The sequence below is a fragment of the Balaenoptera musculus genome, chromosome 15 (assembly GCF_009873245.2).
Source record: "Balaenoptera musculus isolate JJ_BM4_2016_0621 chromosome 15, mBalMus1.pri.v3, whole genome shotgun sequence".
Lineage (NCBI taxonomy): Eukaryota > Metazoa > Chordata > Mammalia > Artiodactyla > Balaenopteridae > Balaenoptera > Balaenoptera musculus.
Genome location: NC_045799.1, coordinates 79,993,480 through 80,020,334, shown reverse-complemented (window position 1 = coordinate 80,020,334; position 26,855 = coordinate 79,993,480). Strand labels below are relative to the sequence as shown.

At 57.4% G+C, this 26,855-nt stretch overlaps 1 protein-coding gene across 3 annotated transcripts in view; it reads left to right on the top strand.

Moving 5' to 3' along the window:
* CUX1 (cut like homeobox 1) overlaps positions 1-23,801 on the top strand; it is a 373,348-nt gene extending 349,547 nt beyond the window's left edge. For all 3 annotated transcript variants that reach the window (XM_036824618.1, XM_036824617.1, XM_036824616.1), the window contains exons 15-23: positions 14,480-14,607; positions 15,350-15,416; positions 16,133-16,245; positions 18,693-18,809; positions 20,655-20,738; positions 21,337-21,393; positions 21,779-21,859; positions 22,600-22,664; positions 22,892-23,801. In XM_036824618.1, the coding sequence (XP_036680513.1) occupies positions 14,480-14,607; positions 15,350-15,416; positions 16,133-16,245; positions 18,693-18,809; positions 20,655-20,738; positions 21,337-21,393; positions 21,779-21,859; positions 22,600-22,664; positions 22,892-22,961 (782 nt within the window). In that variant the 3' untranslated portion in view covers positions 22,962-23,801. The remainder of the gene's footprint in view (positions 1-14,479; positions 14,608-15,349; positions 15,417-16,132; positions 16,246-18,692; positions 18,810-20,654; positions 20,739-21,336; positions 21,394-21,778; positions 21,860-22,599; positions 22,665-22,891) is intronic.
* The last annotated feature ends 3,054 nt before the right edge of the window (positions 23,802-26,855 follow it).

Sequence of the window (26,855 nt, the reverse complement as noted above, 5' to 3'; positions counted from 1 at the left end):
TGTTTTAGAAATTATGTATTTTCATTTACAGTCTTTTAACCTGCAACTGCAGCACTTAGTTCAAGTTTTCACAAGTTTAAGAGTCACTACACTAAAGACAATGCCTTTTCATGAATAAGAAGTTTGCAGAAGGCTCTAGGAGGCTGGGAGGCAGGCCGTTTGTCTTTCGATGGTTGCATATCATCTCTGAACTTGAAATCTGGTTCAGTGAGCAGAGAATTCAACATGGAGGAGCTTAAGGGGAAAACGGATTCACATCTGGCTGAATCCAGGTGCGGTGAGAAGAGCGAGTTTGCATTCGTGACCCTCACAACAGCAGCAGAGCCCCTGACAGTACTGTGGTGTCCTCTCCACGAAAACCTCAAGGAGGAATTTTGTCGTCACGTGTGCTGAATCTCCAAATACCTGATTTTCATTAGAACGAAAAGCAGGGCGTTAACAGGGAATACTAGGGTAGTATTTTCGTTTTAAAGGCATGACTGTTATTTACTAAGGTGTGAAATCTGAGGAAATTGAAAAAGTATAAATCTGTCCATCCTAGTGGCCAAATAGTAACGTCGAAAACAGCCGCTTTGGCTCTTCCAGGCAATTTAGTCATTTTTGTTGTTGGTTGTTTTTTTTTTTTAAACTAGGTTATTGTTGATTTCCATTCTATCTTTTTTGCCAGACTTACATCTGGGTGCTCGATACAATCAGTTGGTTAAATTTTGCTTGCAGTTCCATGTTTGTATTTTTTCCTCTATTTATTTTATTTTATTTTTTTTTTGATTGCGATCCCAACCCTATGATCTCTTGTGTTAAGCTGTCACTATAATACTTTTAAGAGCTGCCACTAAATAACAGAAACCTGGGGGGGGGAGGGGGTGTCCCCCTCCTCTTTGCGCCCCTCATTTTGAGTCCAAGGGTTGATCTTTCATCTTGAGAAGCAATATTCAAGTGCCTTGAACAGCATCCTCTCCGTGGGCTTTACCTTCAGCTGGCTGGCGTTCCAAGCAGTAGCTCCCACAGGCAGCCGACCTCTTCCTCTTTCCGCTCCATCAGTTTAAAAAGCTGATTTGTACCTCTCCCCTGGGGAAAACGGTTTCGTATAAAACACTAACACTTAATTACAAGCTCCATTATACCATTTTAAATGGCTTCTTTTTGTTAATTGAAGGCAGTGTTCATAAGTTAAGGTTTTTGCCGTTACTTAGCTGGCTAAGTGGAGGCTCCGCATACAATCAGTGTTCACGTTCAGCCTCTTGACCCTTGGTTCCTGCCCACATTCTCCTGTGCTGTCTGAGGTGGAAGGGGTGTGGGTTCTGTCCCAGCCCTGTGCCCGCTCGCTCCCGCCACCTGGCTCCCAGATGACCTCTTCCCTTGAACTTCTGGATCAGGCAGGGTTGTCTGTGATTTCTGTCTACCAGGCCGCCCTTCTTTAGAAAGGATTACCACAGCCATCTAGCTCTAACTCGGTTTTCCTCAGAGCCTACCTTCCCAAAGAACATCACGACACGAGGTGGCTTACGGTCAGCAGACTGGAGAGAAGTCTCCAGGAAATGCCAGGATCTTGACTTGTATGACTACTCTCAAGCCATGGCCACTACGTCTGGGAAAGTGACCGAGGCAAAAAGATGAGAGTTCATGGCCTCCCTGGGACAGTTTCCCTGAACTTCCAAAGCACAAATGCCTCCCTGCTCATCTCCCTCCTGTGGGCATCTTTGTTTTCCCCCCCATTTACAAGCCACATATGCTGGTTGGTGGTCCAGACCCAGAGTACAACAGAGCTTTGGGTTAAGTGTGCGTCTGTGCTCCCTCTGGCTGTGAGAGACCCTCCGCAGCCAGCCCCAGGCCCAGCCGCCAGCTCCAGGAGGAAGGAAACACCCGAATGCCTCCATGCCTGGGGCCACATCAGCCCACAGCCCTGAGCAGACCAAGCAGAGGGCAGGTTGTACGCAAGCTCTGGCATCAGCTAACTATCCTCAGATCACCTGGAAGTCGTGCCCTAAGAGGTTGGGACGAGTCACGGGACAGCTCTGTCCGCAGGCAGGTGCCTTTCTGGCTAAAGTTGGCCTGGATTTCTTTGTTCTCCCTGAATTCATGTCCTTACATGCAGGGGTGATCAATGAACTCTATTGACTTTCTATGCAATGTTTTTCATTCCTCTGATTGTAGGAAAACAAACCTCCCTGAAAATAGCAGAGGAGCCAGGGGGAGCATAACGCCCGTCCTTCAGGGATGGGCACAGAGTGAAAGAGCGATGGTGATTTACTAGGTCTTGAACTTGGGGACAGTAGCCTTTGCCTTAAATGCACTATGGCAGGCACCTCTCGACGGGCCTGTGAGAACAAGAGTCTGTCCTTAGCCGTCCCAGGCTGCTCCTCTCTGAGGCCAGTAAGCCAGCTGCGTGGGGGAGATGGAGCAGGGAGAGGTCCTGGCGAGCGTGGTGGGCTGGTAGCCATGCCCCTTAAGCCTGGAGGTTTGGCTCCCTCCTTGGATGTCCTTTGTTGTCACACTCATTTGTCCCCTTCTACCTCACTAACCATGCTCCCACTCGACCTCACCCCTCACCCCTCAGAAACGTGAGGCAAGTGGGATCTGGGAAGAGAAAACCTAGAAGTGTGGCGTCCATGAGTGTATCTTGGCCTGGTGGGCAGGCGGCTTCCCTCTTGTGAGCACAACACGGACAGACAGCTGTTCTCTGTGAGCCACGGGGACTCTCCTCTTGACTTCCACCTGTTCCTGAAGCTCTCACAGCTGTTTCCTTTGCAGGCAGGGGCCGTCTCGGGCCTCAGAGGGCCTTGCCTTTGGCCCGCCTCTGCACTCTGTCCATTCCTGCTCAGCTGTTAAGATCCGTCACAGCCATTTCCCTTGCCCTGGGCTGCCCCTCCATGGCCACGTGAGGTCACTTCCCCAGGATTCCCACTTGGCCTCGGGGAGCTCTGTTGTCTCTGGCACTGGGAGGTTATCGTTTCAGCCCCTCTGTGAGACCTCCATGGGAATCTTCTGAAGGACAGGAGAGAATACGGCCTTCTCCAGCCCTCATGCCCAGTCTTCAGTCACGTGACCCTTTCTTCCCCAAAGAATAGGCCAGTTTCCGCCCCGTGCTGAAGAAAACCAGCTCCCACGGCTGCTGGTTAGGTGAGGTGGCCAGAGTGTTCTGATGGAAAGAATTTGGAAGCGCTTACCGGGAGGGCTGCTGTGGTCTCGTTTGGGCCTTGATGGCGTTAGGGGAGCCTTCGTGACCCCCGAGGCAGAGCTCCTGCCCTAAGTGTCAAGGTGGTGGCCTGGGCCTCCAACATGATGTACGCCTGTTTCCCCAGTGCACTGAATGTCGGTCCGGCCAGCACACCTGCTTGCTTAGAGGATGGTCCAGTTTGGCAATGTTAATTCCCATTCCCATCCGTCGCTGCCTTTTGGTAGATGAAAGCTACCGGGAAAAGAAGGGAAAGCAAGTTGCCAATTAAAGTTCCAAAAAGATCAAGGCTTTGAGACCCTTAGAGATGTGCAGAAAACTGAGGCCAGAGCACTCGGGGCTGATAGAGGGGGCAGAGGAAGGGGCGTGGGCAGTGCCGAGCTGAGCATAAAATGAGCCCTGCCCTGGAGTCTGCCCTGCCCTAGCAGCCTGGGAGCCTCATTCCTGGTCAGGGAAAAAGAAGGACATGCAATTCCTCCCCCCCCCCCCCCACCCTCTGTCCCATCGCAGGAACTGCCCCCACCAGCCCAGGCCCTGCTACCACCCCTTCCGTCACCACCTTCCCTCCAAAGAGACTGTGTCCACGCTGTCCGTGGCATCCTCCCCATTTTCATTTTTGGATGAAGTGACATTTAGCTTTAACAAGACATTTCCAAAGCGCCTAGTCTCCTCCAAAATGCTAATTTTAAAAGTTGGGCATTGTAGGTGAAGGACCTTAAAAAAAAAAAAGGCGAGTGAGAGAAAGACATTAGGCTAGGCATAAATGTACACTTCCCCATCCCCGCTATTCAACATTTAAAATAGCTTTGAGTTGCTTTTCATGGATCATTTTAGCTTATCCAATAGTGTAGAGTCTGTGTTACTGTAATTTCTGTAGCGTTTAGGCTTTCATTTCTACCACAAAATATGCTATATGCTATGTATCAAGCTTTCTGTGATCAGAAAGGAAAGGTGCCTTATATCCCAATGTCATGGCTACATCCCTATGGAAAATAATCAGAAGCACAGTGTGTACGGAAGCATTGGGACTTCCGTTGGTGAAACCAGACACCAGTCAGCAAGATGCATTGAAGTGGCACGGGGCTGCTTTTGTTTTCTGGTTCCCTTTTTTCTCCTTTTCTCATTTTCCTTTTTTTTTTCTTTTCTCTTTTTTTTTTTTTTTTTTTTTTTTTTTTTTTTGCCTAGTTTGCTTTAAACAGAAAGCACTTAAATAGATGACTATGTGTAAAAGCTCTGTGCAATAGAAATCATTTTTCTTCATTTTTAAGATGTAACGTATTGCACACCAAATGAACTCAAAGTAAGCTTTAGACCAGGACGATTCAGGTTGTGGAGGAGTAGGACGAGTTTGTTCACTGTAGTTCCGTGTGTTCATGAACTGAAGGGAAAACAGGCCTCCCCAGCACCCCCCCACCCCCATCTCAGCTTGCCTCTTGCTGACCGCCAAGCTAGGCGTGTAGGGCCCACGGGTACCCACCAGAACTTCTGGCTGGGTGGCAGGGCGGGTGGAGGGGGTCTGTGACTCAGCAGCTGAGAACCTTCTCCAGTGTGAGACCACAGCTCTGCCTTCCAGCACTTAACCTTTTCTTGTTGAGATGGATTGACTGCTACTGACCCGCCAGCGTGCGTGAGGATAATTATAAAAGGATGTTTCCTTGAGAAAAAAAAAATTATTTCTAGCCTCTTCTATTTATTATTAGGTTAATCCTTTAAGTACTTATCAGGAGTATATTGTTATTTTGTGTCGTTGTTGTTGTCATAAATGCTTTTTGCTATCACTCCAGTGGTGACCGTCTTCTGCCTCCTGCCCTCCCCCGCCCCAAAGAACCCAAGGGTCTGGAGATGCGGAGGGGGGGTGGGAGGCGGGAGGGGGAGGGGGGCCAGCGGGGGCTTCTCCAGCAGAATCAGACGTCTGTCTCCAGGGCTGCCACCCAAACACTGGTGGTCTCTACACGTCTAACTTTTCAAAATGAGAGAGTTGCTGAACAAAAAAAAATGTACCAATGTAAGGAAAGGACACTCGCGTGAGGAGCTATAGAGGAGACTTAGAAAAAGCAAAGCTCAGTTCCCCAAAGCCTCCTAGAGCCTCTGGTCAGACTTCTGGTTTCATGGCGTTTCAGGAGCCCCGGGCAGAGCGGGTGCGGCGGCCTGGTTGAGCCTGACTTCCGGTGACAGAGGTTTCCGGGCAAGGCTCACGTGGGCTGACAGGTTTCGGTTGGCTCTCGTTTCTGTTGTTGTTGTTTTCCTTGCCTGCAAAGTTGGTCAGAACCTTCTTGAGGAGCAACTGTGTTTCTTAGTCCGGCTGCGGCTTAAGGACCCGCCCCAGGGGGGTGGGGTGGAGTCCCTTATCCCCCTTCACGTGGTCGAGTGTGGAGGAAGTTTGGACCAGGGGCACAGCTTTCTGTGGCTAGAGGCACAGCCAACAAGACACCCAGTTACTTGCTCATCGGGTGTTGGGGTGCAGTGGGACTGGTGGTGGAGGCCAAGGTGGGGCTCCCAAAGGGCCCACCGACCGCCGACTCACTCTCCGTGCCACGACTTTTCCCTCCTCTGACATCATTTGGGGTCCTGATTCTGTCCTTGTCTCTGAAAGAAAGCCCTCTGATGAAATAACGGCCCCCATCCCTCCCCTGCCAAAGGGTTTTCATTTCCCTCCAAGTAGTCTATGCATTTCTCTCTCTCTCTCTCTCTCTCTCTCTCTCTCACTTTCAAACCGTTTTCTGCCTCCTTGGGAAAACGGGCATCTCATGTCCCACTCTCTGAGACCCCCTCAGAAAATGCTGTGCATTTTGGAGGCATGAGGATTCGTTCAAAATTCCGAAAGCATTTGCGGATAGCTTGTTATAAAATAAAAGTGGGAAAAAGCAAAAGAAAAGGCGGTGTCCCTCACGTCCCTTTCCACTGAGTAAGACCTAGCTCTTTGCGATTGTGCAATAAACTACTTGCCATGAGAGCGGGTGGCCACGCTCCTGCCCAGACTACTAACTAACACAGCACAGGACGGCCGGCCGCACGGCGGGCCTCTTCCAGATGACTCCTAATAAGCTCAGCTTCCCCCCCGCACCCCGTGTCTTGTGGTGTCTTACATTTTAGCAGTATTTTATATTTTCTGTAACGCACTAAGTCTTAGATGTTTTTAGAGCTCATCTGTTCATACTCACAATCACAGACTTGTTTTTTTTTTTAATCCTCACAATGACCCAATTGACCAAAAAAAAAACAAAAAAAAAAAACAAAACACCATCATTTTTGTACAAATAGCTTTGAGAAAAGTCTCTGTTGTGTTGCTGTGAGCCATCTCTAGTAACATTTTATTTCTGCTATTTGTTTTCGACACGGTAAGTCAAAAGTTGATCCGCCTGGCGTGGGGGTGGGGGGAGGCACCCGTCGGCCCCTGGGCGTTGTCCCTTCTGTCTTTGGTTAGCCATACGCTGTTTGTTCTCAGCACTGTACAACGGTCCCTATATGATATGGAGAAGCAATATCACTGTATGAAACTCACACCATGTATTATTATTATTCACTAGCACCCTAGGTGTGATCATTGAAGTAAATATCTTTTATACAAACACAAGAACGTGTGGGTCGTTTTTATTTAAAGGGCTCTGGCCTGAGGAGGAGCAGCAAACACTTTCATTTTGGGTCCAAAGGGCACCTCGAGAATTGCCTTCCCGTGCTTCCTGGGGCGTGTGGCGTCGGGGCAGGTGTCGGCAGGAACCTGGGCCGGGGGTAGGATGGATGCGTGGGGATCTGGGGACCAGCAGGCCCTGCTGTCCTCAGGTCTCCGTCTGGGCACACGGTACGTGCTCCGTAAGGGCCTGCATCCCTGCTTGCTGTTATGTCACCCTTACCGTTCGGGTACCTTTGAAGGGCTGGCCCTCCTGGCATCCGCCTCCTTGTCTGTAAAATGGGGGCACCATCGCGAGTCTCACAGGCCTGTGAGGACCAGGAATGGTGGGCGACCGTGTAGGGTGTGGCGCCGGCGGCCTGGCCTCAGCCTGCTCCTTGGGGTCTCTTGCTTTGTCCCTGACTCCTGTGATGTGAAGAAGGACAAGCTCAGGGCACCTGTGAATGCAGGCGAATGGCTGGGAAGAGGAAGGCGGGAACCGTGTCTTGTGGGCTTCCAGAATGATCGGGCTCCTGAGAAAGGGCCTCTCCAGCCAGCGCTCGGGGCTGGAGGTGGGAGAGCCCTGCAGAGTTGGCTGCTATGTGGTCCACGTGCTTGTGACCGAGGAGGCTTCTCGTCTCGAGATTTACAGGATTGGAAAAGAATTGCCATCCTCACCAATGTATGACTGGTCGGGGGGAGAGGGGGTATATTAGTTCCTTGCGCCTTGATGTGTAGGTTTCAGCATGTGAAGCTCCCACACATGATACAGAAGCGTGAGCTAAACGAGACTCCATTTCCCCTCCATAGGAGACCCCAGAGCAGGGAGAGCCTCCCATCAGTGCTAGGGGCTCCCAGCAGCCCCCGTCTCAACCCGTCACTCGGGTGTGGAAGTGTAGCGCTGTCCGCGAATGTCTGCCCACCCACCCTCCATGGGAGAAGTTGGCATAAAACCAGTAAGGCTCTCCCAGTTCGACGCTGAGAAACTTAAACCTTACTGGGAACCTTTTTTGTTTCTAGTTTAGGCACACCCCCACTTTTTAAAGATCCTTTAACGAAATTAAAATATATAATGTAAAAAAATAAAAGCACTTAGCACAAACTCTTTTTACCCAGAAGATCTCCCCAAGTGCTTTTGCTGTGAGATTTAATTAAGCAGAACTGCAGTTGCACATGGTTTTGCAGGGCTGACTCTTGTTTTTGTAAACGGCCAGCTCCAGAGGCAGAAAAACGAGCAAGATTTCACGCTCTGACTGCAGTCGGGTGCTGTCCCCACGCAGGCAGAACGTTCAGCCTCCCTGTGCACGGCCTTTCTCCTTTCTCTCTGGTTAAGTGGATCTGAGCAAAATTACGTGCCTTATTTGATGCACTGGGGAATTGCAGGTTTATACAGGGTAAGGCGACACGATGATGTAATTATTAAAGTGCGTGAGTTGTCCACAGCAATCCTGTCTGCTTGTGTTTCAAAGGGCTTTCAAGTGGCTGCCTTGGGGTGTGTTGCTATCTCCTCCATAACCCTAGATGCTGGATTTGAGGGGCACGCAATTTGCAGGCCCACATGTGGGGAGCCAGGGTGAGAACCCAGAGGACTGGGCAGAACTGTTGTGACGTTGGTGGGCACTTGGGAAAAGGCTAGCAGATTTCACCAGAGTGGCCTTGACGTGGGAGGTGGCATTTGTGACGGACAGGCAGGGAGGACACCCAAATCGAGGGGCAGCACGTGCACAGAAGAAGGGCGACAACCTGGCGGGTCAGTGGAGCAGGAAGCCGCGGTGCTGGGGTAGGGCGTGCGAGGTGGGAGGGGGTTGACCGTACTGTTCGTAAGAACAAAGCCAGGTCTGGAGGGATGCTTCACTAGGTGATGCTTGTTCTCTGATGTCAAGAAGGATTCAGGTGCAGCCGAGAGAGTCTCCAACCATACTTGGAGTGACGGGGCCCCAGCCAGGGAGGAAGTGCCCCCCTACTCCCTGTAGCCCCCCAGCAAGTATGCACTCACTGATTGGGGTGCAGGGTCGCCCTGGGGCTCTGCGCTGGCAGATCTGCAGGCCCAATGCCAGGGCACAGCCTGGAGGGATCCGGGTGAGGCCTGAGCAGCTATCAGGTGGTGGGTCCAGCAGAGGCCAGCTGGCCCTGCCAGGCTCCTGCTGCCTGTGCCCAGCCACTTCTGCCCCAACCTGGGAGACCCTGCAGCCCTGGGGATCCCTGTGCAACCTCCCACCTAGAAGAAATGGTGCTTCCCTGCTGGGCGGAATCCACCAGCGAATCGCACACTGAGGGTTCACCGTGGACCACTGCTCTGGGCGCCGGGGTTATAGCAGGGGACAAACAAGGAGCTGACCTTCTAGTGGGGGGTGGAAGATGATAGACATAATAAATGAATAAGTGAATCACATGGCCACTTAGGCGGTGCTAAGTGTTATGGGAGAAAAACAAGGCAAGGGGAGAGGAAGAGCAAGTGGGGGGGGGGTAAAGTTTTCAATAGGTTGTCAAGGTGGGCCTCACTAAGAAGGCAACATGTGGACAGAGTCTTGACAGAGGTGAGGGAATGAACCACACAGACGCCCAAGGGAAGAACATTTCAGGCAGAGGGAACAGCAAGTGCAAAGGTCCTGTGGTACAAACGTTCCTGGAAACCAGTACAGCTGGAGCACAGTGACCAAGGGGAGGGGCGGGAGGCGACGAGGTCGGAGAGGCAAGGGGGAGGCGCGGCAGGTGGGGCCTGGTAGGGCTCTGGCTGTTGTTACTCTGAGGGATGCGGGGGCCTATAGGATTTGAACAGAGGGTGGTCTGATCTTACTGTTTGAAAGGCTCTCTGGCTGTTGCTTCGTGACTAGATTGTAGGGGTGAGGGTGGAGGAAGGGAGACCAGTGCGGGGGCTGTTGCCACAATCCAGATGGGAGGTTGCGACCTGGACCGGGTGGTGGCAGTGGTGAAACTGATTGGATTCTGGATCTATCTGGAAGAGAAAGCCAAAAGCAGGACATGTGACAGATGAGATGTAAGGAGTGTTGGAGAAGGGCAAGGATGGCCCCAGGGGTTTGGTCTGAGCCACTGAAAATGGCCTTGCTTCTGCTCCTCTCAGCCCAGAGGGTGCCACCTCTTGGGGCCATGGGACCGGGGCTCCTGCTGGGCGAAGCAGACTTGGGGGATCAGGCTTCAGTTCGGACCCGTTAAGTTTGAGGTGTCACTTAGACAGCCAAGTGGAGGAGGAGCCCAGGGGAAGGAGTGGACTGGAGATGTACATGCATTGGAGAGTCATCGGCTTATAAATGGCACCCGAGGTGGCCAGAGTGAATGAGAAGAGAGAGAAAGGCGTGCAGGGGCGGTGGCCTGGGTGCAGCAGCGTTCAGAGCTTAGAGGGGAGAAGGACCAGCAAAGGAACCCGAGAAGGAGCGGCCAGAGGGGCAGGAGGCCCGGGACAGTACCCCGGAAACAGGTGCTGATGGGTCAGTAAGGTGAGGGCTGAGAAATGAGGACGGAGCGAGGTGTGAGGTCACCAGTGACCTTGGCGAGGACAGTTGGTGGCGTGGGCGTCCAAGTCTGACGGGGAGGGTTTACGGAAGTGGACACTCAGACTAGGCACCTTCTTCAGGGCGTTTTGCTGGGGGGGCCAGTGGGGTCAAGAGAATGGGAGGGCGTGCGTTTCAGATGGGAGGATAATGTGCGTGCGCGCTTGTGGGAAGAAGCAAGGGCCGCAGGACGCTGAGGAGACTTGCTGAGGACGCACAGAGCGAGGCGCTGGCATCTGCAGGCACAGGGAGGCATCTCCGGCCACCTGTGGGGACACCCGGGCACAGGCGTGGGGAGGGGGTGGGTGTGCTGGCGGCTCACCTCCCCTCAGATCCCTCCAGGCAGAGAGACAGTGCACGTTGGGCCCCTCCAGGGCTCTCGCCTGGCTCGCAGGTGGCTGATTTAATAAAGGGGTGCCCCGCGTTCGGGAAAGCCCTGGGTGTGACACCACCCGATCGTGATTGGGATGCGTTTCCGCATTTGATGGACCTGCAGTCAGAAATCAGGCCTTGACCCGCAGTCATAGTCTTGTCTCCTTAAGTCTTGACCTTTACGTCGCTTTGCTTTCTTTCTCCCCTCTGTGAAATTGAAATGCACCCCCTAGAAAGCCCTTCCCGGCTTCTCCCAGAAGGACGAGGTCCCATAAACCTTCATAAGGGGAGGGGGGCTGTCTCGGACCCACCTGACATGGGCCACCTTTCAGAGGCGGGGGGTCTCTCTCCACCACCCCACCCCAGCCCCAAGCCCCGCGCTCACCCCTCTGTTACCCCTCCCCCTCCAAGACGCAGCCTCTCCCTCTGCACAGGCTTTGCCCCGGGTTGCAGATACTCCCTCCTGCAGCATCCTCCTGAAAAACCCCTCTCTTGAGCATGCCACCCCCCATCTGGCGTCCGTCCAGAGCGGGCTTGTCCCCACCTCTGCACCCCTGCTGCCCCCCCCTCCGCCACTACCTTGCCCGAACGCTCCAGCCTTTCTTGAGACCCCGGTGACCCCTCCTTACTCACTGACGGCCCCTATTCAACTTGGTGTCTTAACACGCTTCCTCCTGATCTCCCCCCTGCTTCCTGCTACCTCTTCTCCGGGTGTCTTCCGGGACACTCCTGAAAAGGTCAGCTTCCCCAGAAGTTCTGGCCATTCTCACCCAGCATGCTCTGGGCATCCATGTCCACTGCTGGGCGCTCAGTCACCCCAGGACCCGGAGGTCTCCACAGCCTGCATCTGCAGCCTGTGGGTCCCGCTCCCCACAATACACGTCCCCTTAGCCATTCCACTAGCGCTTCAGACTTGCCATAGCCCAACCACCCAGCGGCTCGCCCCTTCCCCATCTGGGCGGCCACTTCCAAGCACAGGCCCACCCTCCTGGGTTCTCCGCAACAGTGGGGGTCACGACTCTTTCCAGGGCCTTCTACTGCCTTGCCCCAGGGCCAGAATTCAAGCCCAGGTCGGCCAGACTCCAGCTCAGGACCCTCCCTTGACACCAAGTGGCCACCCAGAGATGTGATCCCAAATCTCGGTCTGCGTGTTCCCGCCCCCAGCAGAGGAGACGGAAGGAAGTGAGGGGTGGCAGGTCCCACCCAGGGCCTTCCCGCAGCCTTGCCCCATCACCTCCGCTGCCCCGCCTTTGCCCGGCTTCTTCCCGGTGCCCCACGGGCAGCTACCTCCACGCCCGCCGCGAGGGCACGCCAGCCAGCCCTCAGCTTCACCCAGAGCCACCTCTTGGGGAGCAGCCAACACTCAGCCGTGCCCCCCCGGAGGTCCCCTCAGCGGCTCACCCGGTGCCTGGGAGCATCTACAGCAGCGGCTGAGGCAGGCCCTCCAGAGCAGCTTAACCGAGTGGCCTGGCGCCCACTGGCTGGGGCAACCTAGCGCAGAGGGCTTAGCTGACAGGGCCCTCACACGCGCACCGAGTGTCACGTGTGCACGGGCAGGGACCTGGGTACCCACCCCCTCAGCACCAGACACAGGCACAGACGCGCAGGGAACCGGGCCTGGATGTCCCCTCGTCCCCCCCCCCCCCCCAGCCCATGGACGGCTCCTGGAGCTGCAGGCCGCTCCTTACGCAGGGGCCTGCCGAGGAATCATCTCACTGACATTTTGTCTAACTTTTGTGCCGTGCTTGGGCCCCCTCGGAACCACGCTGCGTACACAGCTCCCGGGACTGAGCAGCAGGCCCCCTCTCCACGGGCTCCCCGACCTGCACCCTGTGTCTTCTGTCCCCGGGGCCCTCACCCCTCAAGGTGGGAGGCTGCCCACCTGAGCCCTCTCTGGGCTCCACACCCTCCGCTCATCCCCGGGGGGTCTGTCCACCCAGAGCCATTTTTGGACGCGCTCCTGTGTGTGGCTGTCCCTATGGACGCCCAGCGCCCAGAACTGAACCTGTCACCTCCCGCAGTCCAGGCCCTTCACCTCTAACAGTGATGCCCTCAGGACTTCCCCGGCGGTCCAGTGGTTAGGACTCCATGCTTCCACTGCAGGGGGTGTGGGTTCAATCCCTGGTCAGGGAACTAAGATCCCACATGCTGTGTGGCACGGTGGGAAAAAAAAAAAAAATTTTTTTTTAATTTTTTAAAATTAATAATGATGCCGTCTCCCTACATACACCTCACCATGACTCCCATCCACCTTCCTCCTATGCGTGTGTGATGCTCACCAAGGCCCCGTCGCCCAGGCCGGCGGGTGATGACACTTGGGGGGCCTCTCTGGGCCTCTCCCCTCTGGGGTCTGCTTAGAGCTCCTGTAGGCCACCCAGGGCCTGCAGGCTGAAGGCCAGACCCCAACCCTGCCACCCACGGTCCTCCCTCCATACCCCAGCCCTGCCCTCCGGTCCAGCCTCTTTCCCCAGCCCCACCGTGGACCCCTCACTTCGGCCGACACCACCTACCCGCCAGGTACAGAAGGAGCTGGAGGAAATCCACTCAGAGCCTGAAGCAGTGGCGACCCTGATGTGGGGAGGGCTTAGACATAGTCGGCGGTGCCCACCCTGGGGTCTGGACGGTCCCAGGCCGGGAGGCCTCGGCTCCTCCATGTGTAAAATGGAAATCATCTTAGCTGACTGATGGGACTGTCGTGAGGTGTGTAAAGAGCTGGGTGTGCGGCAGGCACCCAGGAGATGGAGCAGGTGGGGGTGAGGCTGGCTGGTGAGCAGGCCGCGCGGTGAGGGGTGAGTCTGCCCAGGAGGGCCGGGGGCCATTCTCCTGGCACTGCCCACAGCCTGAGGCCTTGGGGCATTTCTGAGGCAACAGTGCCCCCTGGTGGCCACACAGTCTACCCCAAAGCACAGCACTCCAGGCCTCAGGCCTCAGGCCTCAGGCCTTGGCTACCCTCTCTGCGGCTCTGAGCAGGGTTTACTGTCGCCATTTTATAAATGAGGCCCAGACAGGGCAAGTCGCTGCCCAGAGTCACACAGCCAACCAGAAGTAGGGCCAGACCTCAAACTCAGGTCTGCCCAGCTGCCAGGCCACTGCTGTCCTCCCTGCCGACGGCAGCTGAAGGCGCCCACGGGGACTGTGCTGGGAGACTCAGCAACCTCTCCCCCCTCCACAAAGGCAGGAAAGTCCCCACACAGAATTATTTTGGATTTGCTTTGTTGTAAAGACAACACCTGGCACCGGGCTGGGAGAGAGGGATGGGGCTCTGGGCCAGGGGAGTCCTGGGGGAGCTGCCCCATCCCTAACGCTGCGCTGAAGCCTGTCGGCGGAGGGGCCGAGCAAGTCTGGTGTCAGTGGGACCCCTCACTCCCCCACCCCTGCTCGGTCTGAGGGAGGCCGGCCTGCCCCCCTCTGCACCTCGCACTGCGCCTCCCTTACCTTTCTCCCCACTCCTACCCCCTGCGGCCCTCTCTGGTCATTATCCCAGGGCATCAGCCCTGGAAGAAACTTGGGGCTCATTGGGTTCAGCTTCCTTGCCCTGCTTGACGGAAGCAGTGAGGCCTGGGGAGGGAGAGGGACTGGTCACAGCGGAGCCGCGGAGGGGGCTGCCCATCGCTCCTAAATCTTTGACATGGGCCCCTTCCCCTACTCAGCGAATTCCATGAGCAGCTCATGCCAGGAGTACCCCACCCCTGCCAGCTGGGCTAATGCTGGTCCCTCGGGCAGGGGCACAGGCCGTGGGTTGGGAGGCACAGAGCGGGGAGAGCACTGCGGGTCCCACCAGGCTGCCTCTGACGGCCATGTCTTCCTTTGGCACAGGGCGCTGTGCAGAGCTGCAGGTCCACATCACTGAGGTCACGGCCACAGCAGCCGAGCAGAGGGACCTGATCGCCCGCTTGGAGCAGGACCTCAGCACCATCCAGCCCATCCAGCGGCCGGACGCCGAGGTGAGCCCCCCCCACCCCGACCCTGCCCCCGCACCACCTGCCCAGGGCTCTCTCAGCCTCACTAAATACCGGCTTTCCAAGTAAGCCAGCCCGTTCCTCAGGCAGCTGGTGTCCACCTGCCCCGCCCCAAGCCCCACAGGGGCTGTCACCTACAGCCTCTGGGTTTTGTCTGCTCACTTCACCACAAAGGCCCCATTCGGGATGCCCAGCCACAGGGCAAAGGGCACAAAGCCCCCTGCGTCCGGGCACTGGCTTGGACCTCTGCCCTGGGAGCTCTGGGCAGAAGCAAGGCCGGGATTATCCACCCATCTCACAGCTAGAGGACCTGAGGCCCTGAGATCAGGGAAGGCTGGAGCCCTAAGGACCCTTAGAGGTCATCACATCACTCACCTCATTTTACAGATGAAGAAATGGGGCTCAGGGAGAGAAGCTGGGCTGGCCCAAGGCCACACAGCAGGCTGGCTGGCAGGGCCCGGTTCGCCTGGCCTCTGATGCCCGTCAGGGCCAAACGGCCCGGTGGGAACCCCACCGCTGAGCTCTGGCCTTGGGGTGAACCTGGGGCCCAGCTTTATCTTCGGTGGCCCACACGAGGCATCCTCTTAGGACCTGCCACTGCTGTGCCCAACCCCTGCTGCCAGACGGCCCCACCTGCTCCTTGCCCCCTATTTGCTTGGCCCCCTGGAAGGCTGTGCTCAATGCCCAGTGTGGAGGTGCCTCCCTGACCTCTTCTTCTCACCTGCAGGGCGCAGCCGAGCTCGGCCTGGAGAAGATCCCCGAGCCCATCAAGGAGGCCACCGCCCTGTTCTATGGTGAGGAGGGGCCTAGGCAGTGATGGGCAGGGCGGGAAGGGAAAAGAGGTGGTACGGCCTGGGCCCTGGGCCCTAAAGAGCGCTCTCCGCCCTCAAAGAAGGTCAGGCCTCGACTCCAGCAATGCAGCAGAAACCCAAAAGAGGGGGTGAGCCCCCCACTTGCCCTTCTAGGCCTCACCCCCCCACCATGGGACCCTGACCCCCTCGGCCCCGCCAGAAGCCGTCGAAGGCTGGTGGGCGTTGGCTCCCTGCGGAGGCCTCAGCCCTGAGATGCAGCCAGAGGGCTGGAGGGGAGGTGCCTCCTTGGGTGTCGAGGCCAGAACCCGGGGCTGCTGGGCCAGGACACGGTGGCGGTGGTAGGGGATACCCAGTCCCCTCAGTGTCCCTTTGCTTTCCCCAGGAAGTGGGGGCCCAGTCTGACAGATGTAAGGGTCTCAGATCCAAGTATAGAACAAGGGGAGGGTCTCTGGGGCCTGGCCCTCGGACAGTGCAGGCAGGAGGGGCCCACCTCAGGGACCCTCCCCTCCCGAGGCCCCCTATTCTCATGCCCCACCCCTTGCTGCTCCCCTGGCCCCTCTCCCCCTTCCCCGACCTTCAGCACCTTGTGGCTTCCACCCCATGGCACTTGGCCAGAGCTCCCTCGGGGCTGGTGACCTGAGGGCCCACTGCTGGGCTGTGCCTCCCGCTACTCCAAGCCACTGTCCCCTCCCTCCTAGGACCCTCAGCACCAGCCAGCAGCACCCTCCCCGAGGGCCAGGTGGACTCGCTGCTCTCCATCATCTCTAGCCAGAGGGAGCGCTTCCGGGCCCGGAACCAGGAGCTGGAGGCTGTGAGTCACATCCTTCTCTCCCTTACACTCCTTGGACCTGAGGACACCGTAGAGGACACACAGGCTTGGGGGAGAAAGATGTGTCACAGACCATAAACCTCAGTGGGATTAGATTTGTTCTGTGCAATCAGGGAGGGCTTCCTAGAGGAGATGATGCCACACTGGGCTTTGAAAGAAGACTCAGACACTCAAGGTAAAGGAGTGAGTGGAAACATGGGGCCAAGGAGCCGGAAGGGAGTGCAGGGACAAAACAGAGAGTCGCCAGGCAAGGTCCCTAGTGCCAGGCTGGGGTGCCACCGAAGGGTTTAAGCAAGGGACCAACACTGCCAGGATGGATGGTAAGAAGGTCACTCAGGCAGCCAGTTCAGGACAGAAGCCTGGCCCGGGAAGACGATTTGGGGGTGGTCACCATCGTCCAGGAAGAAACATCTCAATCAGGTGGGAGTTAGTAGGGGCAGGTCCCAGGGAAGAGAGTCTTTGAACCCGATGAAGAGGAACAGCGTACAGATGGCCAGGAGCTCTGTGGGGTCTGAGAGAGCTTGCTGGCTGCTAAGCACCCAGCTGGTGGCCCTCCTGGAGGGGCCCCATCGGGAAAGGGGCAGTCTAGTCTGCAAAGGTGGCCATCCGACTGCACGTGGGTCTTTCACACGCAGTGCCTCCTTAGGGACTCTGCAGACCACCCCCCCCAACCCCCACCCCCACCCCCTGCATCCCACAGAGCCAGCCCAGGTCCCCTGATCACTCTCCCAGTAGAAAGAGGAGCCAAGAAGATTTCCATCTTCTCAAAGAGTCACGGCTTGAGTGGATGGTGGAATGTCTAGACCCTTGCTCTCCACACCCACAGCTTCCCCCATGGGGTTTCCAGGCTGAGGTCCTGGGGAGGGAGACATTCGCTGAACGCCCACTGCGGGCCAGGCCCAGTGCTGGTCCAGTGACAAGGGTGGACCAGATCCAGTGGGACCCTCTGTGATGTGGGCTCTGGAGCAAGAGGCTTCAAATGAAGGACCGTCAGGACTGCTCCCCTCACAGCTGCCTGCACGGACAGTGGACAGGGAATACCCACACGCCCCTGGGGGACAGGGGACGGTCACTGTGGAAGGCTAGACAGCCCTTAAAAGAAGGTCTTCAAATTAGATCAAATAGGGAGGAAAGAGTATTTATAATAGTCTACCTTTTGCTTTAAAAATCTAGACTTTTTACCACGTACTTGTATTAAGTCATGGTAAAGGACACATCACTTAAAATTTACCATCTTAACCATTTTTAAGTGTACAGCTCAGTGGCATTAAGTACATTCACATTGTTAGGCAACCACCACCACCATCCATTCCCAGAACTTCTTCGTCATCCCAAACTGAAACTCTGTACCCATTAAACACTCACTCCCCATTTCCGTCCCCCTGTCCTCCTGTAACCACCATTCTACCCTGACTATGAATTTGACTATTCTAGGCATCTCATATAGGTGGAATCATAGAACATTTGTCTTTTTGTGACTGGCTTATTTCACTCAGCATAATGTCCTCCAGGGTCATCCATGTCATAGCAAGTGTCAGAACTTCCTTCCTCTTTCAGGCTGAATAATATTCCATTGTATTGATGGACCACATTTTGTTTATCCTTTCATCTTTCCATGGACACTTGGATTGCTCCCACCTTTTTAGCTATTGTGAATAATGCTGCTATGAACATGGGCAGGCAAATTATCTCAAAGTCCCTGCTTTCAGTTCTTTGGGGTGTATGCCCAGAATGGAATTGCTGGATCATATGGTAATTTTATTTTTGATTTTTTGAGGAACTGCCACACTACCATGGGCTTTTCTTGTCCTTTTGAATTTTTCGCAGTGTGAAGAAAACACCTATTTATGCATTTTAATAAGTTGGAAAATGAGTTCACATTTCACTTTGCCCCTAGATTGGCAAACATTAAAATCACATATTGTATGGTTCCGTTTATACAAAATGTCCAGAATAGGCAAATCCATAGGGACAGGAAGTAGATTAGTTGTTGCCGGGGGATGGGGAGTGATTGATGACAGGTGTGGGGTTTCTTATTGGGGTGATAGAGATATTCTGGAATTAAATAGTGGGGATGGTTACATAACACTGTGAATATACCAAAAAAAAAAAAAAACTGAATTGTACACATTAAAATGGTGATGTTTATGTTATATGAATTATATCTCGATAATAATTTTTAAGCTGATAATACCATAAACAAACAACATGAAGAAAGTGATCCAAGAGCTGTGACTTCTGCCTGGTGCGGGGTCTTCCCAGAGCAGGCAGCTTTGAGCAGAGGCTGGCAGGTCAAGGACACGGCCCCAGGCCAAGCAGGGGCTCCAGGTAGACAGAGCAGGACCTGTGCCAGCACAGAGGCCTCTCGCCACACGCCTTCCACTGCTGGCCCCGCCCACCCGCCCGCCCACCCACCTGCCTGCCCCCAGGAGAACCGCCTGGCGCAGCACACCATCCAAGCCCTGCAGAGCGAGTTGGACAGCCTGCGCGCGGACAACATCAAGCTCTTCGAGAAGATCAAGTTCCTGCAGAGCTACCCTGGCCGGGTAAGTGCCCTCCACAAGTTCAGCCCCAGGTGTACCAGGCAAGGGAGAGAGGTGGTCCGGGCCTATCCGGGCGGGAGGGTTGGGGGCAGTGACCTGCTAGGCAGCACTGGGCCTGGGGGCCCTCAGAGGGCATCCGACCCCCCCCACCCCCTGTGCCTGCCAGCTGTCCTCCCTAGGCTGGGGAGAGCCTCCCGCAGTGGAGCCCTTATGGACGTTCGTTCATCAGAACCAGCCAGGAGGTGGTGAGGTCCAGCAAGAGGCAGGGGTTCACAGGACTCAGGCCCACAGGGGTCCACAGGACTCAGGCCCACAGGAGTCACAGTGACTCCTCTGTGAAATGGGGGTGACCCACTGGTTGACCCCAGGATGTGGGAATTTAACCCCAGGGATGTTGAACATACAGGACAGGCCTGGGGAATTTTTTTTTTTAAATAAATTTATTTATTTATTTTTGGCTGCATTGGGTCTTCGTTGCTGCGCACGGGCTTTCTCTAGTTGTGGCGAGCGGGGGCTACTCTTTGTTGCGGTGCGCGGGCTTCTCATTCATTGCGGTGGCTTCTCTTGTTGCAGAGCATGGGCTGTAGGTGTGCGGGCTTCAGTAGTTGTGGCTCACGGGCTCTAGAGCTCAGGCTCAGTAGTTGTGGCGCATGGGCTTTGTTGCTTCGCGGCATGTGGGATCTTCCCGGACCAGGGCTCAAACCCGTGTCCCCTGCATTGGCAGGCGGGTTCTTAACCACTGCGCCACCAGGGAAGTCCCTGGGCCGGGGGAATTCTTATGTTTTAAACTTATATTAAAAAACAAAAAAAACAAAAAAACAGAATTTGGTCCAACATTCCAAAAACCTATCAAGAGGGGCTTCCCTGGTGGCGCAGTGGTTGAGAATCTGCCTGCCAATGCAGGGGACACGAGTTTGAGCCTTGGCCTGGGAAGATCCCACATGCCGCGGAGCAACTAGGCCCGTGAGCCACAATTACTGAGCCTGCGCGTCTGGAGCCTGTGCTCCGCAACAAGAGAGGCCGCAATAGTGAGAGGCCTGCGCACCGCGATGAAGAGTGGCCTCCACTTGCCACAACTAGAGAAAGCCCTCGCACAGAAACAAAGACCCAACACAGCCATAAATAAATAAATAAATAAATTAAAAAAAAAAAAAAAAAAAAACCTATCAAGAGAATGCAACAGAAAGCTACCCACTCTGTTCTGAGCCGGGAGGGCCCTCCCTGGCTTCTCTCAGCCCTCGGGCCTCACAGGGGACCACCCTGTGCAAGAAAACCTTTCTGAGACTGTGGGGAGACAGAATGGGCTGTAGAAGGATGGGGAGCGGTGACACGCTGGTTGGGGGCCTCCCTGGGACAAGACTCTCAGCCACCGGCCCCCAAACCACCGGTTGGAGCTGTTCTCAGGCCACCAGAGGGCGCCCAGACTCCGTGCAAACTACACCGTGGGTGGCCCGCTGTGGGGCTGGGGGTCCCTCGTCTCCCAGGTGCTGGCCTGTGCTCCACAGCCACCCTGCACACTCCCAGCGAAGCCCCTCCAAACCCACCTCCCTGCACGGCGCCCTGCCCTGTCCATCTTATACATTCCAGCCCTCCTCTGGGCCTTAATTCCCCTACCTGCCCTGAGGCACCGTGGCCCTGACCCCAGGCGGAGACCTCTGACCCCGGGCAGTGCCCCTGGACACGTGGCACCATGCATGTCACACTGTCACCCGGGGCCTTCTCCCCGCCTCCACCGTGCTAAGGAGGAAACTGGGGTTCCCTATGATGCTGTCGGTCTGCAGTCCTCGGCCCTGGCCTTCCCGTTGGGTCCCTTGACTGTGACAGGAGTCTCTCCTCCTTTGTTCGCAGGGCGGCGGCAGCGACGACACAGAGCTGCGGTACTCGACCCAGTACGAGGAGCGCCTGGACCCCTTCTCCTCCTTCAGCAAGCGGGTGCGTGGACACGGCCATCACCAGCTCACCTGGCCTCACCCTCCCTCCAGACCCACCCCCCCCGCCAGCCCTGGTCTCACCCTGCAGCCCCCCACACTGCACCCTGACACACCAGACCATCAGGGCAGCCCCCAGGCTCACTAGGGTACCGTGAAGGCCCGGGGTCCACCCAGCGAGGGCCCAGAGTGCCAGGAACACCTGCTGATGCGGAGGGCTATGGGAGGGTGTGTGACAGCGACCGGCTTAGCCCTGGGTGCACACTCTGGGGGGCAGGCAGACAAGCAAAGAGCTCCCAGTGTCAGGTGACTTAACGCTGGGGGGGCGGGGAGCTTGTAACTCCCCCTCCCCCTGCCCTGAAGACCTTCCTGCTGTAGGCAGAATCGGCCACCGCAGAGGGGGCAGCAGCTCCCGTCACTGGCCCTGCTCACACAGAGGTTGGGGGAGCCTAGGCTGTCACCCTGAGTGGGGCTGGGCGCCAGGGAGCCCCTGGCAGGCCCCCGGGATTCTGCGGGGACAGCAGGGCAGGGTCCCTCTCTGCAGTGAGCTGGAGCACTGGGGACCCTTTGGGGTCCTCTCCTCATCCCTCCTCCTCCTTCAGGAGCGGCAGCGGAAATACCTGAGCCTAAGCCCCTGGGACAAGGCCACGCTCAGCATGGTGAGTACGCCCCGCCTCCCCCCGTGCCCCCGCCGTGTCAGGCCTGGGCCTCTGGCTCTGGGCACCTTGTCACCTGCCCTCCAGCCCAGTCTGGAAAGCCCCAGGGACCCCGCTGCCCCTCACAGCCTCCGTCAAGAGTAGCTATGCGACCCGAAACAGGGTCCCTCCCACTCTGGGGCAGCAGCATAATTCATGGTGGGTTCTGGAACTGTGCCGCAGGGGGTGCCATTCCCTAGAATTCCTGTGGCCCAAGTTCCCAGCCTAAACACTGGAGTGAAAGGCCAGCTGCCTGCCCTTCCCTCCCCTTGCTGGCCTGGGATGGGTGAGCCCTGCAGGGGTGGGTGAGGCCTGCCCCGTCCCTACTCACGCCTCGCTTGTTCCCCAGGGGCGGCTGGTTCTCTCCAACAAGATGGCCCGCACCATCGGCTTCTTCTACACACTATTCCTGCACTGCTTGGTCTTCCTGGTGAGTGTCCAGGCGCGACCAGGGATGCGTTCACCACGCTCCCCCCGTCTACCCCCAGGCACAGCGTCTGCTCTTGGCTACTTCTCTCCCCATCAGGGGCCTCATCCCACCCTGGGGACCACAAGCCCACCCATCAGGCTGTTTGGCTGGGGCGGCAGCCCGGCTGACTCCACCCAGGGCCCAGTCCCGGAGGGGCTTGGTAGAGGGAAGGGCCGCTGTGGGAGGCTGACAGGTGGGAAAACAGGTCTAATTGACTCTACTGAGGGACAGCCAGGTGGGCTGCACAGAGAAGGGACATCTTGAGCTGAATCTCCTCGGGCACAGAGGGGCATTCCAGTTAGTGGGCCTAGTGATGCCTGCGTGTCCACCACGTGTGGGGAGAGGTGGGGGTAGGGCGTGCCTATGGAAGGCTCCAGCCTCAGGGATCCCCACCCCCAGCGAGGGCAGTCAAGATGGCCCCTACATGGCTAGCCTGGGCTTCAACTCTGACCCCAGGGCCCAGGAGGTCCTGGCCCTGCCAGTGGTACACCCAGCAACGTTAGGGATGGCAGCTGCATCCCCAGGCCTGTCTGACCATCTGTGAAACCGGCGGGCCCGAGAGCATCTCTAAGGCCCACCCATCCTGGAGCCTGGGCCACGAGAAACTTCACGTGTCAGGAAGCCAAGCCCAGGGGCTGTAGGTGGACTGCAGGAGCGGCCGTGAGCAGCCCAGGCAGCTCACCGTGTCTCTCCCTGGGCAGGTGCTCTACAAGCTGGCATGGAGCGAGAGCGTGGAGCGGGACTGTGCCACCTTCTGTGCCAAGAAGTGAGGACCCACCCTCGGCCCCCAGCACCACCGCATTCTTATGTTCCCTGCCTTCCCCCATCACTGCCCCCATCTGGTCCACCCCACGGCCCCTGCCAAGCCCACTGTCCCCGGCCCCCACGCCAGCACAAGGTGCACGCCCCTCGGAGATCTCCATGGCCCCAGCCACCCCCTACATTTCTCTCTTTTTCACACTCGGCCTCAGCAAAGGTTTCTGTGACCCACAGGTTCGCCGATCACCTGCACAAGTTCCACGAGAATGACAACGGGGCGGCAGCCGGTGACCTGTGGCAGTGACGTCCCGGGGCTTCCCCGACACGACAGTGATGGCTGCACTCCCCACCCCTGCTTGTTCAGCTGCTTCTAATGACTTAGGCTTCCCTGGAGAATCCCCAACGTAGACTGCCCTTGCCCTCCAGCCAACAGTGCCAGAGGCCCCCAGGTCTCCTTGGACTCCCTTAAAAGATGGTCTCAGCCACATCCGGCTCCCTAAATCCAGAAAGCTCCCAAGGCCAAGCCAGACTGAGCCAAAGGGACCCCTTCAGGCCCATCTCAGGCTGGTGACCCAGCCTGGGTCTCACCCGTAGCCTGAGCACCAGCCCTGGTGGCAGAGACCTCCCAGCCATGATACTGCGTTCCCACTGATTCTGGCTGTGGTTAATCCAGTTGGGATCCCCTGGGCCTCTCTGTGCCAGGCCCTGGGATCCCCTTGGGCTCCCCTACGATCCATCACCATCCCACCAAGGCATGGAAGCCCTTCCTTGCAGGCCAGGAGGCTTTGAGTCCAGCCCCGCCACCTTCCTTTATCATGGCCCCACCCCACCCCAAGAAGAGAGGGAGCCCCTGAGGGCAGGATAGTTTCTCTTACCCCCTCCCAGCCCCTTAGACCCACTATGATTTTTGCTTTCTTCTTTAGCAAGATATTCTGGCTTTTAGGTGAGGAAGAGCACCCATGCCCCAGGCTCTTCAGACCCAAGGACTGGGCTGAGGGGCCCAAGTGCTTCTTGGCCAAGGAGAACTGGCTGTGGGCCATCCTAGCATGGCCACCCTGGGGCCACTGGCAGATCTTCCTAACTTAGATTTGCACTTGCATGTTCAGCTTTGCACATTTTGAATAAACACATTGTTGCAGCCACACCGGTGTCCTGCCCTCTGTGACTCTGAGGGTACAGGAGGCTGGTGAGCGGGTTCCCGCAGCGACACCCCCGGGAGCTATGGCTAGACCTCACAGCTGCTCTGCTGGCATGGGGCACGGTCCCCCACACGTGGGAGGCCTCTCCCCCTTTTCTCATCCCCAAGAATTCCCTGAGTGAGTCCAGAGCTTTGCGGAAACCCAAACCCACAGTGTCTGAGTTCTCTTTTTTTTTCTTTTGGCCACACTGCGCGGCATGTGGGATCTTAGTTCCCCAACCAGGGATCAAACCCATGCCCCCTGCAGTGGAAGCGCGGAGCTGCAACCACTGGACTGCCAGGGAATTCCTTGTCTGAGTTCTCTTGAGCAGACAACCCAATCAAAAAGAGAAATCCATTCCTTTTTTAAGAACTGCCCATCAGGGTGTGGTTGGATGTGTGACATCAACTCTTGGGGAACACCTGCTTCCCTTTCTGTGTACCCTGGAGCCGTGTACTCTGTCCCTTTCCCTTGGGCCCTGCCTGCCACGCACTGCAGAGCCCATGCCCACCAAGCCCCCTGTGCCAGGCTTGCATGGGGACACCCCTGAGTCACAGGTTCTAGGCCACCTGGCCTCCAGCCCAGCCCCACTGGTGTGGGTCCCCTCCCACCCAGACAGAGGGCTTCCTCTTGGTCTGTGGTGTTTGGCGTTATCCCACTGGCCAGGTGGCCCATGAGACTGGCTCCACACCCAGCTCCCTCCGTGCAGTCCACCAGGCCAGAGTCCCCCATGCTATCCCTGTCTGAGTTTTAGCCCTGAATGCTCTAGAGTTTGTGCCTCCAGGGGCCCCCTTTGGGGTCCCACCCCAGCATCCCTCGTCATCTGTCCCATCAGAACATCCTCTAAGGCCACAGAGCCTCCTGCCCTCGGGGACCCCAGAAAGACCTCTCCTCCCTGACCCTCACTCCTGTCCCCATGACAGAGCTACTCTTGGCTAATCACTTCCCCCCCCTTTCCCCACCGCAGCCACTTCCACTTCTCCCACCAGTTCCTCCTTGTAGGTCAGAGTCCCCCTCACTTCCTCCTCCCTGGCGATCAGCGCTCTTGTCCTGCCCAGGGCTCCACACCCCACGACCCTCCCTGGCCAATGACAGCCCACCACTGGAGCTCAGCCCACTACTCGGAACCAGGTTAGTCCACTGGGGGGCCAGGCTCTCCCATCTCCCATGAGGGTGGGGTCCACAGCCAGGCCGTGCAGCGTGGAGCCTCCCTCCCTCTCTCCCACCCTGCAGGCGGTCACGCACCCACCCCTACACTCCCACACGCCTCCCAGCCCCCTTCATAGGTCAGGTTCCCAGCCAGATGTCCAGGCCTCTGTGCAGCTCCAAACGGTGTTTGGTCCGCGCCTAAGCTTTCATTAAGGGTTTGCTGGCCAGGTCCTGGTGAGAGAGCAGCCGGTCTGTGTGTGGAAGGGTAGGGGCCGGGTACCGGGGCCTCAGACCAGGCCTGCCTTGCTTTAGAGGCCCTATGGAGGGCAGCCCAGGGCTGGCGGGCAGGAGGTGAGGACTCCGGGGCAGACTCCACCTTCACCAACCCACCGCTCCTCTCTAGGCCCCACCCTTTCCATCCACAAGACTGGGAAAAAAACCTTCTTTGCCTGTCCTGCTTCCTGGGAAATTAGAGATGCGAAATGGCTTTGGGAAAGGTTAAAGAGCTCTCTACAAAGGTCAGAGGTCACAAAGGTCAGGGGTCATTATGGGTGGGGGAGGGCAACATATGGAGGCACTCCCAGCTAGCAGGGAGACCATGGTAGATCACAGAACAGCCAGAGGTGGGGTTGCAGAGAGCTTAGCAAAGGCAGGGAGACGCAGATCTAACTGCCTGTGGGAGCTGAGGGCCTGGGGCAGGGGCAAGAATGGAGAGGAGGGGAGGAGCCCGGCACCCCGCAAGGAGCAAGCAATAGGTCTCATCTCTGAGCAGCCCTTCCACACTTCTGCTCACACTGATGCCCTTCTGCTCCTCTTGGGCGCCTTCCAGGCCTGCTGGAGCCCCTCCATCTCTTCTGGGAAGCCTCCCGGAGGCCCCCAGCTCCCCAGGGGTTAGTCCACAAGCTTTCGCAAAGGCCAGCAGCAGTCTTTGTTCTTTCAGCCAGACTGGGATCTGCCCTAACCTATGCCCCGTGTTTTGGGGCTGCAGAACCAAGCAGGGGTGAGGAAGACAGGGCTGTGTTCCCCTCCCCCACATCAGCCCTGTGTGACTTCTGAAGACCTCCCCGGGTGGCGTCAGTGTCCCCATCACTGTGAAGGTGGGGAGGTGGGACCCGTTCTCGGGTCTTCCCTGCCCTGTAGCCCCGGGGCTATTTCCTGCACCGGAGCGCTGGGGGGAGGGGGCGTGGCGCTCGCCCTTGGGATTTATGGGAACCAGACGTTGATTTCTCCCGTTGCGACATCTGGGCTTTCTCGAGACGCCCACTGTCCCCACGCCGGAGGGTCCGGGGCCCCCGTCGGGCGCCCACGACCCACACACCCCACTACCCTACTACTCAGGCCACCCGCCCGGCCTCCACCCGCCACGCTCCCGGGGCCACCACCCCCGGCTCCGGGGGACGCCTCTGCACGGCGGGGATTCCGGAGCCTGGCTTGGAGCCTGCTCCGCGAGACCCAGCAGCCGCGGACTCTCGCCCCAAATGCAGCGGCTGCAAGCCAGCTCCTAACCCCTCTGGGCCCCAAGGCTCGGCAGCCCAGCCGCCGCCACCGCCGCCACCCGGAGGCAGCGAGCAGCAGCGGCGGGCGCCGAACAGGCTCTTGCGGAGGGCGGGGGGCGCGGCGGGGGCGGAACCTGCGAGGGGCGAGGGGGCCGAGCCCGAGGCGGGGGCGGGGCCGGGAAGGCGCGCGCCGCACGGGCAGAGGGTAGGAGGGGGAGCGGGCGGGGCGCGCGCTGCGCGAGGCTGGGCTCGGAGCGCGCGGGGCTCGGCCGCCGAGAGAGCAGAGCCGGGGCCGCGCTGGGCCACTGAGGAGCGCACGAGCCTTCGAGGTTGTGGACGACGGAGGGAGGAGCCGCCGCCAACGCCAGCTCCCTC